This window comes from Sander lucioperca, chromosome 1, assembly GCF_008315115.2.
Source record: "Sander lucioperca isolate FBNREF2018 chromosome 1, SLUC_FBN_1.2, whole genome shotgun sequence".
NCBI classification, from domain to species: Eukaryota; Metazoa; Chordata; class Actinopteri; order Perciformes; family Percidae; genus Sander; species Sander lucioperca.
The window spans coordinates 26074445-26092791 of NC_050173.1; the positions used below are offsets into that span (position 1 = coordinate 26074445).

The 18347-nt window shown below is 41.0% G+C and overlaps 1 protein-coding gene and 1 long non-coding RNA gene across 3 annotated transcripts in view; both read left to right on the forward strand.

The window, feature by feature from the left end:
* The first annotated feature begins 4957 nt into the window (after window positions 1–4957).
* LOC118495050 lies at window positions 4958–5372 on the forward strand. Its single transcript, XR_004897342.1, has 2 exons — window positions 4958–5022; window positions 5252–5372. It is a non-coding gene; the product is annotated as an uncharacterized LOC118495050 (long non-coding RNA).
* Window positions 5373–8131: 2759 nt separating this feature from the next.
* Window positions 8132–18347, forward strand: part of mcm7 (minichromosome maintenance complex component 7) — a 10755-nt gene continuing 539 nt past the window's right edge. The window contains exons 1-15 of one of the 2 annotated variants that reach the window (XM_031303419.2): window positions 8132–8390; window positions 11288–11367; window positions 12394–12558; window positions 13367–13491; window positions 13670–13850; window positions 13944–14081; window positions 14186–14335; window positions 14463–14577; window positions 14710–14841; window positions 15158–15241; window positions 15597–15808; window positions 15911–16176; window positions 16317–16485; window positions 17681–17790; window positions 18247–18347. The exon at window positions 18247–18347 is cut by the window's right edge and continues 539 nt beyond it. In XM_031303419.2, the coding sequence (XP_031159279.1) occupies window positions 8360–8390; window positions 11288–11367; window positions 12394–12558; window positions 13367–13491; window positions 13670–13850; window positions 13944–14081; window positions 14186–14335; window positions 14463–14577; window positions 14710–14841; window positions 15158–15241; window positions 15597–15808; window positions 15911–16176; window positions 16317–16485; window positions 17681–17790; window positions 18247–18347 (2059 nt within the window). In that variant the 5' untranslated portion in view covers window positions 8132–8359. Of the gene's footprint in view, window positions 8391–10603; window positions 10704–11287; window positions 11368–12393; window positions 12559–13366; window positions 13492–13669; window positions 13851–13943; window positions 14082–14185; window positions 14336–14462; window positions 14578–14709; window positions 14842–15157; window positions 15242–15596; window positions 15809–15910; window positions 16177–16316; window positions 16486–17680; window positions 17791–18246 lie in introns of those variants that run through there. The other variant, XM_036001278.1, reaches the window with a different exon arrangement.

The following is an 18347-nucleotide window of genomic DNA, read 5'->3' on the forward strand; positions in this document are numbered from 1 at the left end:
AATAGAATCAAAGATAGAATGGAATAGAATCAATAACCATTTGGATTGAAAACATAAGAATACATGTTGTTGTTGTTGTCATAACGACACACTGAATACTGGGACCCAACTTTAGTTCTGACACAAATTCACTCAGACAGCAGTTTGTATCAGAGTCATTTGACTGACAACCCAAAGGTGCAGATTGCAATAAGAGAAAAGACACTGGTCCAGCAGAATACAAAGTTGGAAAACATGGAATTCCACTCCAGAGAGATTGAACCGCAAATTAATTTCTATCTCAGTTCACTTGAAGAACAAGTACGGCGTGAACTGAAGGACAGCGAGGCAAGGCTCACCCAATGTGAATCTGAGGGAAGAGCACCTGATAATCCGAGAGGACTTGCTGGCCAATGTCCTCGATCAGCTCCAACAACAGAGAGAGGGCAGCACTTTGAGCCATGACAAAAAGCTGATGCAGAGGGAGATGTGTGTCCACTCCCCACCCAGGTAAACAAGGTATCTGAAATCCCAGTGGGGAAAATTCAGCAACAGGCTGCGAAAAGCCCAAAAAGATCTCGACCTGCAGTACTTCATTACTGAAGACCTGAAAGTCAAATTGGAGCAGATGAAGGGAGAGAAAGAGGCCCTTAAAAACAATGTGGAGACTCAGAAGATTGAGCTTTGTAAGGAAAGACAGACGCTCGCGGTAGCTAAGACCAACGTGGAATTAGAGTTGGAGAGCTATCTGGAGATGGAGAGGGCTCGAGCTCAGGAGCTAAAGGATAAATTGAGCAAGATGGAGGAAGCTCTCCAAAAACAGGACGAAGAGGCAAAGGAGATACTAGAAAGATCTCAGGCTTCCCACAGAGCCCAGCTGGATGAGGCTCTGGCTGAACGTGTCCACTCCCCACCCAGGGAAACAGAGTATCTGAAATCCCAGCTGGGAAAAATCAGAAATAGACTTTGAAAAGCCCAAAAAGATCTCGACCTGCAGTACTTCATTACTGAAGACCTGAAGGTCGAATTGGAGCAGATGAAGGGAGAGAAGGAGGCACTTAAAAATAATGTGGAGACTCAGAAGATCGAGCTTCGTAAAGAGAGACAGATGCTCGTGGTAGGTAAGACCACCAATGTGATGTTGGAGAGCTATCTGGAGATTGAGAGGGCTCAAGCTCAGGAGCTGAAGGATAAATTGAGCAAGATGGAGGAAGCTCTCCTAAAACAGGACGAGGAGGCAAAGGAGATACTGGAAAGATCCCAGACTTCCCATAGAGCCCAGCTGGAGATGCAGGACAAAAGCAACAAGAACCTCATGGCTGCTCTGAAGAAGACTGAGCAGCAGCTGGAGAGTAATCTCAACCAGTGGAAGGAAGACAAGGCATCCCTCCTTCAGGCCACAGAAAGCCTGAAGCTGACTCAGCAGGAAAAAGAGCAGGAGTGGGAGAGGACCGAGAGCACCATGAGGTCCCCTGGTAGATCTTCAGAGCCAGATAATGACAAAGCCAAAGAAGAAGTGGTACAAAAAGCTTCTGCCTGGCTGAGGAAAACAAAATGCATTTGTACTTGTATAGTGTCTGTCTATCTGTCTGTCTGTCTGTCTGTCTGTCTGTGTGTGTGTGGGTGGGTCTGTCTGTCTGTCTGTGACTGGGTGGGTCTGTCTGTGTCTGGGTCTGTCTGTCTGTGTGTGGGTGGGTCTGTCTGTGTCTGGGTGGGTCTGTCTGTCTGTCTGTCTGTCTGTGTGTGGGTGGGTCTGTCTGTCTGTCTCTGTGTGTGTGGGTGGGTCTGTCTCTCTGTGTGTGGGTGGGTGGGTTTGTCTGTCTGTCTGTCTGTGTTTGTGTGTGTGTGTGTGTGTGTAGAGGGGGGTCTGTGTGTGTGTGTGTGTGTGTGTGTGTGTGTGTGTGTGTGTGTGTGTGCGCGCGTTTGCACGCAGGGCGTGTGATGCGTCAGTGCAGTAGTGTTGAAGTAGTAGTGCTTGTAGTTAGTGCATGCTGCTTCTGCCTGCCACTCTCTGCTTTCAGCTACTGCCACCGGATAGCCCTTTGTTTTCAGGGGTGAAAAGAGGAGCCAGTACATAGCCTCTCCACTGCCAAGATCTCGTACACGCCTCCCCGTGGCACACATGGTAACTGGTCCCTTGTGGTTCCAGGCTAAGTTGTACAGGATCTCGGAGCAGCAGTGGGCCCCAGAGACGTGGCATGCAGGCCCATCGGTGAGTGGAAACGCCCTGATGCCCGTCAACCACTGTCCCAGTTATGGGTAAATAGCCCCAGCTATGGGTAAATAGTGAAGACCCCAACGGCGGCGCAGGTGGAAGATGTTGGTGTGAGAACCACCACAACGGCTAGGAAGGCGGAAGAAGGCAACCCCACAGCGTGGGTTAACTCGGGAGGGTACAGTGGCTAGGGGAGCAAACCCTGTGGCGATGTGAGAAAACTGAAACTAGTTCTCACAACTATATAACAACTACTGCATACATACAAACACTAGCTACACAAATAATCTTTTAAAATAAATGCATAAAAATTATGTCATGTTTGTTGGTGTGACGGCCCTGGGCCTGTTGTACATGTGTACTGTGGTTTGTCTTGTTAACTTGCAGGTGGAAGAGGCGATAATGAGATGACTGTGATCACCTGGCCGGTCCTCCCAGACTATTTAACCCCGCCTGCCCCGAGACCAGGCGGCCGCATTCTCCCGACTGCACACCAACATGTTTTCTCTCTGAGTTTTCCCTTTGTTAACTACTGACAACATGCACCTCATATTCTCCATTACATCCATACACCTTCAATCATCACTGACAATCACACCTCATCGTTCTCTTGTTTGCATCATTATTTAATAAATGTCACTTTATTATTTACGTTGCTGTGCATCTCCCTCCTTTGTTGTGGCCTGTGAGCCGGTTGTAACAAGTTGGGGGCTCGTTTGCCGTGAGTGTAAAACCAGGACCTTGTTTGTGGTTTTCTTTAATTAATCCTAGTTAGTTGCTGTTGAGGCAATTTGGTGAAGTTGAGCTAGTCTATTGTTGTTTAAATGTTAAGTTGCACTACAGTCATGTGTAATATAGTTTGATGTATAAATCAGGGGACAAACGCTCATTTGCATCCTAAACCCCCAAAATATAAGTTAGCTCAAATTATTTTATATGTTAAATATAATATACTAAATATAGGTTTTTGTCTGGAGGTACATGTTGGTCATCCAAAGAAAATAATTAAATTAACAACACGGGAGCATTTCTTTCAGGGAGATTTTGCAGGTTTACTACGAGTCTCATGTAGCTTTAGACTTTAAAACAAAACAGGTTTATTTAGTGTCACAGAGCCTTTCAAACACAGCTGCAATTCAAAGTTTTATGAAGAAGAAATGCTTTAGAATATACACTGGTTATTGTCAAATCAGCTTCAAACTTAAATTATTTGGTAAAAATCAATTATCAGTTTACTTTTTTGTTTTGGGAATAATCAATAAATCCTATGATTTTAATACATGTAGTTTTGGTTTAAAGGTGCCTGTAGGTAGGATTGGGAAGATCCAGGACTTAGCCAACAAATTTGAACATCAACAACTTCTCAGTCCCTCCCCCCTTTCTGCTAAAGCCCAAAACGGTCTCCTAAGCCCCTCCCCCCCACAAGGGAGAATGAATGCATGTGCATGAGCATTGTGGATTTTTGCAAATCACACTACAGGCTGTAGGTGGTGCCAGAGGGGCCAGATTTTTTTTAAATTACCTGCTTCATGTAGTTCTACTCAAACATAGGGTCAGTTTCAGCAAATATGACAGAAAGTTAGTTTTATAAGTCTTACCTACTGCACCTTTAATGATATGCCTGAGCCACAGCCTAAGTCCATGTATTGACTATCGCGACAGGCCTACTCGTGAGAGCAATATCTGGCTTTTTAGCTGCCGAATGCTCAACTATGTTCACCCGCTAGTTGTAACTGTTTCTCTCTGTCATTTGGTGCTGGTTAGGTGTCTTTATCAGAACTTTTTTCACTTAAAACAGCTGCTTGCTGCTGATGGAAATTGTGCTGAAGAGAGCAGTGAGAGTGAACCAAAACAGTAAAGTTGTAGGCTACAAAACATAAGAAATGACCTGGAAGTTGCTAAAAATGCTTCTTAGAACTGAACAACTTTTGTTTGTCACTACAAGCGACCCCAATTTCATTATACCTAGTCATTTATTTCCATAGTTAATAATACAAAATATTGATCAGTGCAGCTTTAAGGATTTATTTTATTTGAGAAACACATCGGCCAGAGTATCTTAGATTAATTGAATCTAGCCTAAGTGTCCTTACAGTTTTTTAAATTACTTTTTTATATTCAGGTTTATCCGTTACTGATGTTTAATTAAAACAACAAATACCTTTATTTGTGTACTTCTAAATTGCAGATGGTGGATTGCAAATTTCATCCACCGAAAGGCCTTCTGCACCACAACATGCAGTAGTGATTCCCATGGGATCCCAAGACAATTTTGAGTCATAATAGGGGGACAAAAAGAAAAGAAATGTAGCACAAAATCACGTTTACTTTTCCCACAAAACCTTCAAATACATCAAGCTATCTGAGAGGGGACACTGCTCATCTATGTCCACACTAAAAACCTTGTGATTAGAGGACACAAGAGCATGCTGCTTTATTTTAAAGGGTCACAAGCTGAAAAGGTTCAGAACACTGGTATACTGTCTCCTCTCACTGTGCAGGATCAGCATCAATGGATTTATGTCTTTAGAAAAGGGGGCTTCAACGTTTTTTAAACCAAGGACCCCTTAACTGAAAGAGAGACGGATCAGGGACCCCCTACATATATTGTATAAAATTAAGTTGCATATAAAACTGGGCCTATAATAACTTGTAGGGCAGCCTAAAGCCTTTATACATATACCATTTTAGTGCATAAAATACTAAGCTGTTAAAATAGCCTAATAATTGTTGGCATGATTTTATAAATCATGTTTTAATGTTAAACATACTTGCTATTAAATTCAAACAAGACAAGAGCAAATAAGTCAAAATAGATTTTTATATAAGTTAAAAAAAACTAAATACAAATGAACTACACACTGAATCAAAGTACATCACCCAGCACCTCAGCTCATTCTCTGAAGCTGCAGCAAAATGAAAACTGGACTTTTGAGATGCAGACTGATTGTAAACATGAAACTGCTGCTGCTGAAAACTCTGAAACTCTTCTGTCACACATATCATATCTGCCTGATACAACATGTATTTTATTTTAGAGAATGAACGTGTAGGCAGGTTCTGCAACATTAGTGTTTACTCCAAAAAATATGTATTTATATCTTCAATTCACTAACTTTTCCATTTTAACCCTTGTGTTGTCTTCCCGTCGACCACACAGATTTTTGTCATTCTGGGTCAAAAAAAACTTTTTCCCCCCAATGTTTTAGTCGTCTTTTTTCGACACTTTTGTGGCTTTTGATGTTTTGAAGTTTTTGTCACATTTACCAAGTTTGTCACTTTTTTCTGATGTCTTTCTATTTAAGAAAAAGTTTTTCTTGTTTTTTTTCCCACATTTTTGAAGCATTTTTGTCACGTTTTTCAACTTTTCAACCAAATGCTATAAAATCTGATAAAATACCCAAATTAATTGAAAGTATTGAACTGATCATTTAGCTATTTTACACAAAAGAACGTTATAATTAATTAATTAATTAATTAATTTGCACCATATTAAACTACTTTATCATAAATAACCACCATATGGTAGTAAAGCTGCACATTAAAAGTATTTGGCTGAGGAGTTTAATACTTAACTGACTTGAACTGAAACCAGAGCTGCTTTGTTTGAATCTGTCTGTCTCTGATAGTCTATTGTTATTATCACTACCGTTTAGTCTGAGTGGAACATCAGGACATTAGGTACTTCATGAGTCGGAGTCTTCAAAACAAATCCTTCAAAGCATATTGTGTTGTAGAAATAGTTTAGTGCAGAGCATCACAGTTTGGGTGCAAAGTGTCCTTCATCAGCCATGTGTCCAAAACAGACTCAAAGGTTTTGTTCACTAGGCTTTCTATAGATGAAAGTTCACCCTTACTTTAGCTGATAACAAACTTCAAATTATTTCAATTTAAGTCTGGTCTATTATTTGGACTTTGCTATTTTGTTGTTCTTTAAAGTTCCAGTAAGGAGAAGCCACAGGATCTGATGAATAAGTTATAGTAACTGTTTTCTATAATTTACCTCCACTTAAAGGTGCAGTAGGTAAGACTTATAAACCTAACTTTCTGTCATATTTGCTGAAACTGACCCTATGTTCAAGTAGAACTACATGAAACAGGTCATTTAAAAAAAATCTGGCTCCTCTGGTCCACCTACAGCCTGTAGTGCGATTTGCAAAAATCCACCGCTCCCTGTTCAGATGCACCAATCAGGGCCAGGGGGGATGTCTAACTGCGTGTCAATCACTGCTCATGCACATGCATTCATTCTCCCTTGTGGGGGGAGGGGCTTAGGAGACCATTTTGGGCTTTAGCAGAAAGGGGGTAGGGACTGAGAAGTTGTTGATGTTGAAATTTGTTGGCTAAGTCCTAGATCTTCCCAATCCTACCTACAGCACCTTTAACATAATGAGTTATGAAATTTCAACTTAATTTCATGAGTTATTACTATTCCAACTCAAGTTTGTAAGCCAGTTCAGTGAAATGTAAATTTCAATGTGTCAACTTAACTTGGACCTTTTTCACAGCAGACATTTTGACTTGTCATAGTAGGAAAAGCACAGCTGAAATTGGTAACCTTAAAGATGGCTCAATTCCATCAAGTGTCCCAGTGAGCTATTTCAGTGAGTCAGCATGTACAACATCAGGGCCTCTCCTAAGTGGAATGCAGCCATCATTAATGGTTTTGAATACACCTGTGTTTTTCCTACTATGACATGTCAACATGTTTGCCATGAAAAAAGTCTACAGTGTGAGTTGGAAACCGGATCTCGCAGAAAGCGACCATGACCCCTGGTGTGGCGGCAATATTAATGCGCGGTACAAATAGTCCCGGAAATGGTGTCTTGATCTAATATGACTAATAACTATGATAGATTTATTTAACACTTAATGATGCACTCCACCCGATTGCAATTCCCAAACGAGGAAACCAACCAACAGAGTCTTTCTTCCTGTGTTCCCCATTTTGAATTTAGTTTCATATCTTTCACTGTTGTTGACAGCTTTTGGGTTTTTTTTGTTTAACACTTGTTAATTTAATGTAAATTAAAAGATACTTGATTGAGCAAAGTAACACTGAAATGGTATTTAATAAGATCATATTATAGTGTGGTGTACATAAATTCCTAAATAAAAAAATAAAAATAAAAAAGCTAGTTACCAGACAGATTGTAGGACCCCAGGAAGAATAGCTTTTAGCTTATGCTTAAGCTAATGGGGATCCAAATAAAACAAACCAAAAAAAAACCAATACAGTTTATACAGAATAAACTGTATTGTTTTTTTAACTAACGCCTTTCTCAATAATTATTTTTTGATGAAATTAAGTACTTTTTTTCTAAAGAAATGAAGTACACAATGACACTCATTTATTCTAGAAAAAAAGCCTCTTGTTGGTGATTTTAAATAAACTGATCATTTTAAGATTGATAATGTATGCTTGTTTTTTCCGTTATCATTCAAGAAACCAAATGGTACATATTCATAAAATAAAGCAAAATCATCCATGACATTTTTAGTAATGAACTTGGAAATACTATATCTTGCCAAAGGCTAGGACATTAACAATGCACTCTGCACAGTGCAGAAGTTCATACCAATCATTCTTTTCTTTTTTCAGGATACACTTTGTATGCAAGTTTAATGAACACATACTTTATCTTATTTGTAAAGAGGTGTTTATGAGTAAACTGCCTGCATGACCATTATGTTTACTAGTAAGACAAAATAATGAATATTTTCATGTGGGGTCAGGGGGGAGGCTTTAATATGTGTATTTTAGCCATGACTTGTGTAATGTAATTTGAGTACTACAGTCTGTTTGGGTTCAGTCTCGGGTCACTGTTGTATGAAATCCAATCATCGCCTTTCGCGCCATTCCTGACTAACAGGGCGGAAGTTTGTCGAGTCATGTGACACACAATCGTCAGCAACTTTCGCGCCACCACGAAAGCCCGCCTCTCCCTACGGAAAGAAGCGACACGATTGGCTGCTGCAGACGTCAGACTCGCGCCACTTCTTGCACCGCGACCTGGGGAGAACCGCAAGCTGCAAGTGAATGAATACTGGTCTCCGGTGATAGTGAAGTGATTAAACCGTGAATTTAAATTGCGTTTTGGTCCGTTGGTACCTTTTAGGATTTTGGAATCAAGTTATCTAACCTAAGGGTCAACGTCTGCAGCCATGGCTCGTAAGGATTATGCAGCAGAGAAAGGTAATGTAACTTTCACAATAACGGCATGGTAGCAACAGGTTGGCTTAAGTTGCTATACTTCTAACTAAATACGTTCTCTAAAAGGCTCTTTGGAAACGTAAATTACTGATTTATATCATGGATTGCATCGGGTATAAAATCCGCTAATCTGAACTACCTTAAATCGTTGTGATTGTGTTACAAAATATGCAGTCGCTCATCTGATAACTTCACCTCCTCGTTTTCCCTCTGCACTAGCTTAAATTCATTAGACCACGGCCCTTGAAATTATGCGTGTAGCTAAGTGTGCATGTCTATTGTATAGTTCAATAAATCCAGGACAAGGGGGTGATGTAGCGTTTGAAGTTTCACAAACTTTTCTGAACGTAACTAGCTAGTTAAGCATTCTCTGAGCCTGTAACTACACAGTGACCCGGATGGATCCGTTTAAACAAAGGAGCAGGCGCCACTGTGCAACCACATGTCCAACAATAACTTAACTAAAAGTTAATGTAGACGGAGCAACATATTCCTTTTTTAATAAGTTTATTTCGCATGCTCCTTTTTGCTCTTTAATGGCTAACTTTACGGTTACAACACACAAAACAACCTCGCGATAATCTTTTAAAGCAAATTATCAATAATTGTAACATTAGGCATCCACTACACGTCCTTAAAGTTACTCACAACGTTATTAGAACCGTCACGATGGATACAAAGTTATGTTCTTTTGTAAAAGGCTCTAGCTTGTTGACGTTACGCGGTTCCCTTGCTGTTCAATGATGAAACGGCACAATAACGTTACAACTAAACGCTATCAAACAAGTAACGTTAACATCTATACGAATATTAGACCACGGACAACAATTTCGACCCGGGGGCCCACATCTGATGGGATTGTAGATGGTTTATTACAGAACGTGTATGAAACATGACCAAAATAGGCATACATTCTGTCATTGTGTTATGGATGAGATTATTGTGAAAATAAATTATTCCCCTTTGTGCTGGGGACCCCTGGATCCCCTCCAAGGACCCCTGGGGGTTCCCGGACGCCAACATTTTCCCCTAGGATAGCGAAGGCTTGGGGAAGGCTTCTACTCCTAGTCTGATTGGCTAGTACGCGTTACCTTCTCTGGTTGGGTTGGTTAGTGTAAGAATGTGGGCAAGCTAATCAGAGGTATAATAGGGCGGGACATGCCTTCGCCATCCTGGGGAAAAAATAATCACTCCCGGACCCCACTTTGGGGAAACAGAGCTAACCGCTAGCTTCCCCAACCTAGGATACGTTAGCATGCTAACTATCTCTAGTGGTCTGTCATTTACACAAGTTATGTAGGCTACCATTCTTTAGATGTTCTGACGGGTTTAATAATGCTAGTTAACTTGTTATAGGCTATACAAACTTATATCTGTACATAGTCCATATGTCTTTCTGTGTAAGTACTTGGACGTCGAAGTCAAATTCCTTGTATGTGATCACGCTTGCATAGCTGATTCTGATACGGCTCTGTAACAACGCATTTTTAGCTTTTATTTTATTTAATAAAAGTAGAAATACTTAAGAATCCCGTCTTGGTTGATTTTGAATTTATATTTGAGCGAAAACAATGGAATTGTGTCGAGAGTTTAGCAGTCTGGAGCATAGAAATATAATGCATCTCATTCTTTTATTATGGTCTGGAGTGTTGTATGAGCTTCAAGTTTTCAAAATTGTCTGCTGTTCCATTTTTGTTTTATTTGTATACAATAAATACCGGAGAAAAAATAATACCGGATTTTTTTTTCCGGGAGATGTCATGCCAGACACCTAGTTTATAATGCTGCAAATGTAATAATATTTCAATACCTTCATCAGTGGGCCATAGGCTCGGTCACCATTTGTGCCTCCTTCATCATCGATAGTGACTTAGCCGATATTTATTTAAATGAAAATCTTCGAGATTACAGCTTTAACAATACCTGAGTCATCTTCCAATCTATGAATATAATATAGCTGCATCACACTAACGTAACTGTTCAGTTGGAAGTTTTACTTAGTGTATCAACCGGCAGAAACCTTCAGGGTTAAACATTAAAGTTAGCGACCTCTTAACGCTTGAGTGTTAAGAACAAAGGCTAATGTTGATGATGCTGTCTGTTTAACAACTCTTACGTTAAAAGATGGCTGGCCATGGTTTGAAAACAGCCAGAACTATTCCTAAGAGCGGAGGTGGTTGCGGAGGGATACTTGAGTGACGAGGCACAAAAGCCATGTGCTGCTTTGTTTACAATAACATCCTCGAACAGAGAAATAATAAACCAGAGCTGCATATTTTCTGCTACAGCGTCAAAGTAAGTGGAGTATTTTAATTATCGCGCTAGGGCTAGTTTCGTTTCATGTAACGTGGAATTAAATATGTTTAGTAGTTGTGGTTCTTTCGAGAAGTGAGGGATATTTTCTCAAAGAAAAAAAAAATGGACACTGAACTGAGCGCGCCTGTTATTGTATTTACATTCTTACCCCGAAGCTGGGTAATGTCGGTTATTTTACTTTAAAACTATGACTGTATGTACACTCGATGGGAATGTGGTACACCAGGGGCAGTTTGTGCTCTACTGTAGACAATAGTGACTCATCGAGATTACAGGATGCCATGTTGCTCAACAAAGGGGGTCGTCGCAGCACAACAAATTAGCTCCCAGTTTATAGGCCCACTGGTGGTGATGTTGTTAATCAAGCTTTAAAACTCAGAGCAGCTTTTAATATTTAAACAAATGAAAAGATAACATCAGTAAGCAATGAGATATATATATATATATATATATATATATATATATATATATAAAAATAAATTAAAAAAAACTATATCCACCTAGTGTCTGCTGAATGTGGCTGCCGTCAAATACTGCTGAAGGTGTTTTTGTTTGTTTTGCAGACAAATGCAAAAGGTTCCTGCAGGAGTTTTACACCGAGGATGACAATGGGAAGAAGGTGTTCAAATATGGAGCTCAGCTTGTAAGTATAGTAAATGAGTTTAGCTTTCAGAGGTTGCTGTTTTGGCCTTGACTTGGAATGTTGTTGACTGAGGGATGATATTGACATTATCATACTAACTGGAATAAATTAGGTGGAGAAGTAAGTGCTGATGAGTGGTCAATTAAAAATGGATTAACCAATTTATCTTCTTTTTTTTTATAATAACTAGCTACTCATTGTCCTCTCAAACAGTAATTTCTAAATTAGCAAAACTGAGGTTGAAACACCTAAATTGGTTCCTTATCAGTTTTTTGGACAATTCATTTTTTATAAAGTGACAACTTGGGGCACCCATGTGGCATAAGGGTTAAGAAGCTATTTTTGGATTGGTTCAGGCTAGTCTCGCTTTGCCAGACCCTCCTCCAAAGCGTGTTGAAGGAGGGTCTGGCTACTCCACATAGCATTCGGGCATGGGAGGAAAACGTGCTCTGGTTTAATGGCATTTCTTTAAACCAGTCAGAATCATCATGGGCGGCGCTAAACGCCGCGAAGAGCCGCTGCAAAAAAGTCGTGCGAGAGAAAACTCAAATTGGACAGATATAGTCTAGCTAGCTGTCTCAATTTACCCTGCAGAGATCTGAGGAGCAGTCAACAATAATCCTCATTAATCCACCAAATTTAAAATTCCAACACAAAGGAAACGGAAAATACATGCATCCGGCGGAATTTCCTGCGGCACCGGCGCAATCCCGGAAGTAGAACGTCAATGATATAGACTAGGTTCAGACAAATGGTTGAAGGCTTTTCAGATTTGTTAAATCTAGCAACTACTAAGCTATATATTGCCTTAATGTTCTTAAAATAATTGCTTAATACAGTATAGAAAATGTCGTCACTGATTGTAAAATGTATAGGCCAGGTTTTACCACATTATAGATGTGTGTATCTGTCACAGCTGCCTTTTAGTTTGTGAAAGTATAGAGGTGTCACTGTTATTGAGCAGTATTTGTGCAGTCAAGGTCGTGTAATTAAGTGGCTCTTCTGATTATTTGTCTGTGTACACAGGTGGCGCTGGCCCACAGGGAGCAGGTGTCTTTCTATGTGGAGCTGGACGATGTGGCCGAGGAAGACCCCGAGCTGGTGGAGAGCATCTGTGAGAATGCCAAGCGCTACACGGGCCTGCTCGCTGACGCCGTCCACGAGCTGCTGCCAGAGTACAAAGAAAGAGATGTGCGTGTATAAGCACAGTTAATCCTGTGCAGTTTTTAAACTGTTAAAGCATTTGGATTGGATCAGTTTGGACAATACAACAATCAAGTCTATATAGATATAGAGAGATATATATATATATATATATATAGATATATAGATATATAGATATATAGATATATAGATATATAGATATATAGATATATATATATATAGATATATAGATATATAGAGAGAGAGAGAGATATAGATAGATATCTATAGATAGATATAGTGCTGCTCATAAGTATTCATACCCATGCTAAAGTTGACTTAAAAAAAGGAATAAAAAAAAAAATCATCTTTTGGAAATTGATCTTAATGCCTTAATTAAAAAAATGAGGAAAAATCCGACCTTTTAAGGACACCAATTTGTTTTGTGAATGAATAATGTATTGTAAATAAATGTTCTTCCTTAAAATACAGGGGCCATAATTATACATACCCCTATGTTAAATTCCCATAGAGGAAGGCAGATTTCTATTTTTAAAGGCCAGTTATTTCATGGATCCAGGATACTATGCATCCCGATAAAGTTCCCTTGGCCTTTGGAATTAAAATAGCCCCACATCATCACATACCCTTCACCATACCTAGAGATTGGCATGGTTTTGTTTCAGTTAGCCTAATAGCTAACTGAGATAAGATCCATATCAATGCAAATCAAACCAGCTATTAGGCTAACTGAAATAAAACCATACACTTTTTTTAAGTGGTTCATAGCACCAATGTATCTGTGAAATACCTGTTTATTAAAATGGAAATGCAAAAATGCTTTTGTTTTATCCAGATTGTGGCCAAAGATTCTTTGGATGTATACATTGAGCACAGGCTGATGATGGAACAGAGGGGCCGTGACCCTGCGGACACCCGAGACCCTCGAAACCAATACCCACCTGAACTCATGAGGAGATTGTAAGTTGTGTCAGATTCAGGGTTGTGTTTTTATTAATACTTTTTAGTTAGCACATAACGGCAGCTGTGGTACTTCCATTTTTTTCCAAGTCTTTTTAAAACGGTTATGCTCTAGTAAATCTTGCATATGTATTTACGTTTGAACACCTTTCTCATGAACTTTATCCTCCTTCCACAGTGAGCTGTACTTTAAGCCTCCCACCACTGCTAAACCCAAAGTGGTGCGTGATGTACGAGCGGACAGCATCGGGAATCTGGTGACTGTTCGAGGCATAGTGACCCGGGCAACTGAGGTCAAACCAATGATGGCCGTCGCGACATACACGTGTGACCAGTGTGGCGCTGAGACCTATCAACCAGTAAGACTGGTTTTAGTCCTGTGATCATTTACATCCTGTGACAAATGCATACGTTTTATCAGGTGTCCCTCATAAATTCTTTTTGTCCTTCAGATCCAGTCTCCCACCTTCATGCCCCTCGTGATGTGTCCCAGCCAAGAGTGTGTCACCAACAAATCTGGAGGTCGACTCTACCTGCAGACCAGAGGCTCCAAATTTGTCAAGTTCCAGGAGCTGCGTATTCAGGAACATGTAAGGAACGACAATAAAATGCTCACCCACTGTTGCCATGAATTGTATTGTTGTGATTTTAGCAAGTTTCTATTTTCTCATGAGTTTCTTCTGTTGTTCCACAGAGTGACCAGGTACCCGTCGGAAATATTCCAAGGAGCATGTCCATTTACGCCCGCGGAGAAAACACACGTCTTGCCCAGCCAGGAGACCATGTAGCCATCACCGGAGTCTTTCTCCCTCTTCTGCGCACAGGCTTCAAACAGGCTACTCAGGTATGTAGCTGTTAACCTGAATTTGGGATTTGTCTGTTTTACCCCACATAGTGATGTGGGTTTTTTTTTTTCTGTCCATGGTCCAACAATGCACCCTATTTATTTTATTTTTTTGGGGTCATTTCAGGGTCTTCTGTCAGAAACTTACCTGGAGGCTCATAGCATCACACTCATGAACAAGTCTGAGGATGATGAGCTCGGCAACGACGATCTGACTGATGAGGAGCTGCGCAGCATCACAGGTTTGTGTGTGTGATGGCTTGACTTCAATAAAATAAGGCTGTAGTAACCAGTATTAATACCAAAACCTGACTATACTGATAATTCTGTTTTCTCGCTGTTTTTGCGAATGAAGTGGTATTATCTGTTTACAGAGGAAGGATTTTATGAGAAACTAGCTGGCTCAATAGCACCAGAGATCTATGGACATGAAGATGTAAAGAAGGCGCTGCTGCTGCTGCTGGTTGGAGGGGTGCAACAGGCACCTAAAGGCATGAAAATCAGAGGTGAGCACCAATAGAAGGCCCTTAATCTCTTACTAAACAATGGCCAATCAATTGGGACTGTTTACCACAGAGGTAAATACAAGTTGTCCCAGTAGCAAATCATAACGCAACAATACAAAAAGAGAATGCTTTTGATTGCATCCCCTGGAACATACGTCTTGTTAAGGTTAGGTTGATCACATTAGTAATTTTGTGCATATCACCGACCGACTGATCTATATGTGTGAAGCATTAATCAAAAACAAAGCGTTTGCCTTTTTTATGAAATTTTGTAACAACTGCAACGTTTTTCCTGTTTTGACTCTTCTCCCTTAAGGGAACATAAACATCTGCCTGATGGGAGACCCAGGAGTCGCCAAGTCCCAGCTGCTGTCCTACATTGACCGCCTGGCTCCTCGAAGTGAGTGCAGAACTGTTTGTTGGAGTAAAAGTCCTGTTTCTGGTTTAATATTTTATCCCGTAAGCAATTTTCATTACATTAGGGTTTACATGGTAAAATATTAACTTTGGATCTGATTGTCTGACTAGAGAAGACTAAAGGCTGTTTTTTTTTTTGTTTGTTTTTTTTATGCCAGGTTTTGGGCACTTTAGTTTTGCCTACTTTGTGTTTTTCTAATCATTCTACTCTCCGCTTTAAATGACAACCTAATACCAGTGTCTGAATGTTTTAGTTTGCAATTTAAAAAATGAAATGTATGCCACTGCCATTTCACCCAGGTTTGCTCACTTTCTCATGTCCCCTCTGTGGTCTTCAGGCCAGTACACAACAGGTCGCGGTTCATCTGGCGTCGGTCTGACTGCAGCGGTGATGCGTGACCCCGTAACTGGAGAAATGACCCTGGAAGGTGGAGCCTTGGTGCTAGCTGACCTGGGCGTCTGCTGCATTGACGAGTTTGACAAGATGGCTGACGCTGACCGCACAGCCATCCACGAGGTGATGGAACAGCAGACCATCTCCATCGCTAAGGTAAACGGAACTGCCCTGGTGACGTAATTAGTTGGAATGTTCAAATCTAACTTCCTGTGTCAAATCTCAACCAATGTTTTTTTTTTTTTTGCTCCTTTCCAGGCCGGCATCATGACCTCCCTCAACGCCCGTTGCTCTATTCTAGCAGCAGCCAACCCCGCCTATGGCCGCTATAATCCCCGGAAGAGCCTTGAGCAGAACATTCAGCTCCCAGCTGCTCTGCTCTCCCGTTTCGACCTGCTTTGGCTGATCCAGGACAAGCCGGATGCCGACGCTGACCTGCGTCTGGCCCAGCACATCACCTACGTGCACCAGCACTGCCACCAGCCGCCCACTCACTTCACCCCCATAGATATGAAGCTGATGAGGTGATGATCTTGCATTACATTTCAAAATGTTTGTTAAACCTCCCCACTCTTCCATTCCCTTTGCTTTTAACAGTATGTCAAACCTACCTACCAACTAGGCAATATTGTTTAACAAAAATATGACATGTGAATCCTTTCAGGCGTTACATCGCTGTGTGTAAGAAGCGGCAGCCTATGGTGCCAGAGGCGCTGGCTGATTACATCACTGCTGCTTATGTAGAGATGAGGAAAGAGGCTAGAGTCAGCAAAGACACCACCTTCACCTCCGCCCGAACCCTCCTCTCCATCCTCCGACTGTCCACTGCCCTGGTGAGTGACACCTCAGCTGTAGCGAGCTGTAGGTGGTAGGAAACTTTCATAGGCCGCTTGCAAGTTGAAACCACAGCAGGTGTATAACTTTGTCAGACATATGAAAAAAAACTGTATTTGAATTTTATCTTTATAAACACTGCAGTCCTGACTGGTACCATTACATTTAAACAGTGCCAAATGAAATTATGGGGCTACTATTTTGTTAAAGTTATTGTGAAGTTGATAATGGAATTACATAGTGTGACGATCATCCTTGTGTATCTTCATCAGTAGTCCAATGTGCGATAAAGTGCTTACAGTGCAGGTAGTGACGGTAACATGGCCTACTGCAGTGTAAGCACTTCTTTCCTACGCTGGACAGAATATCTCCAGTCTGCCAAACACCGGGGTTATAGTCATCATGACTCAGCAATAGCAAGTCAGATAAATGCATGTATTTGTAACAGTGTATTTTGTTCTTGGCCTCCTGAAAAGAAAATAGAAAGTGGTTTCCTGAATTGAGTGTTTTTTGTTGTCTTGTGTTGGCCTCTGGTTGTCAAAAGTGCTGTTTGTGCAGGTAGCAGTCATCCACCTACTGCAAAACCAGCACTTCAGGCAGACAGGTTGGTAATGTGCTGCACACAGATGTCCACAAGGGGGCAAACCGCAACCATCCCTGTGTGAAAGAAACCACTTGAATGTAGATAATCAAGAATGTATTTATTTGCTGCACAATGACTGGACTTTGCATTTGTTCAGATGCTGCAGATGTTATATCTGGATAATCATCATGAGTGAGCTGCAGAAAAAGGTTTGTCTGATCCTGGCCAGCTTTGCAGGGTGGGCAGTCAGCCTGTGTGCGTTAGGAGCAGCTGTGCAAACCCATGCAAAACTGACCATGGCCAGAACCGTCACCTTTTTAAAAAAAACTTGGTCTTCTAAGTGTTAGCTTTTCTTTTTAGCATTTTTTGTTTTTGCTGTTTTAATTTCAACCTGTGAGAGACTAGCTGGTGTTGAGAGGCGGAGACTTGGGCAATTGCCGGCCATCCCAAAGGGCATTGCACTTGTCTCGGTCTGACAGTGCCGGCACAGCGCAGCCTTGGTTATCAAGACAAATTTGCAGTCAAACTCAATTTCCGCTATGATACACATTTACTAGATTTTATTTCTATCACAATCCCCACTCATTCCTTTTTTTGTTGCGTCACTGCAGGCTCGCCTTCGCATGATGGAGACCGTGGAGAAGGAAGACGTCAACGAGGCAATGAGACTGATGGAGATGTCAAAGGATTCACTACAAGCTGACAAGTCCAACACCACAAGGTTAGTGTTAATGCTTTTTTTTAACGATGGCATCTGTTTAGCTCGAACTCCACGTGACTTGAGTGACCGGATGTCGTCCAACCCAGATTCCCCTTTTACGAGTTTCTTGTATGCCTGTAACAGTAGCTGCATATCCTGGAGGAAGCTGTAAAAAGTCTCTGGATTTTTATAGCGCTATCTGAACATGGAAGCATGTTCACTGACACAGGCGTCAAGAATAGTGATGTTTTCACACACCTTCTCATATACTGTTTGTAAACCGCTGTTTCTTGGAAGTTATAAAGCACAATGTCAGGTAGTTATGCACTTTTTTTTTTTTTTTTTTTAAATGAATATTCACACTTTACAAGTTCCATTTTAATTGACCTTCAACTCAACATCAATGCAACAAAAGGCAAATTATGTGAGTAGTGTTCTGAGGTCTAAAAGTCTCAACTCTTGATTCTTATTGTACAGGACACAGCGTCCGGCCGACGTCATCTTCTCTCTGGTGCGAGAGCTCTCCACAGAGGGCGTGGCAGGCCGCGGTGGAGCCGGTGGGGTGGTTCGCATGGCTG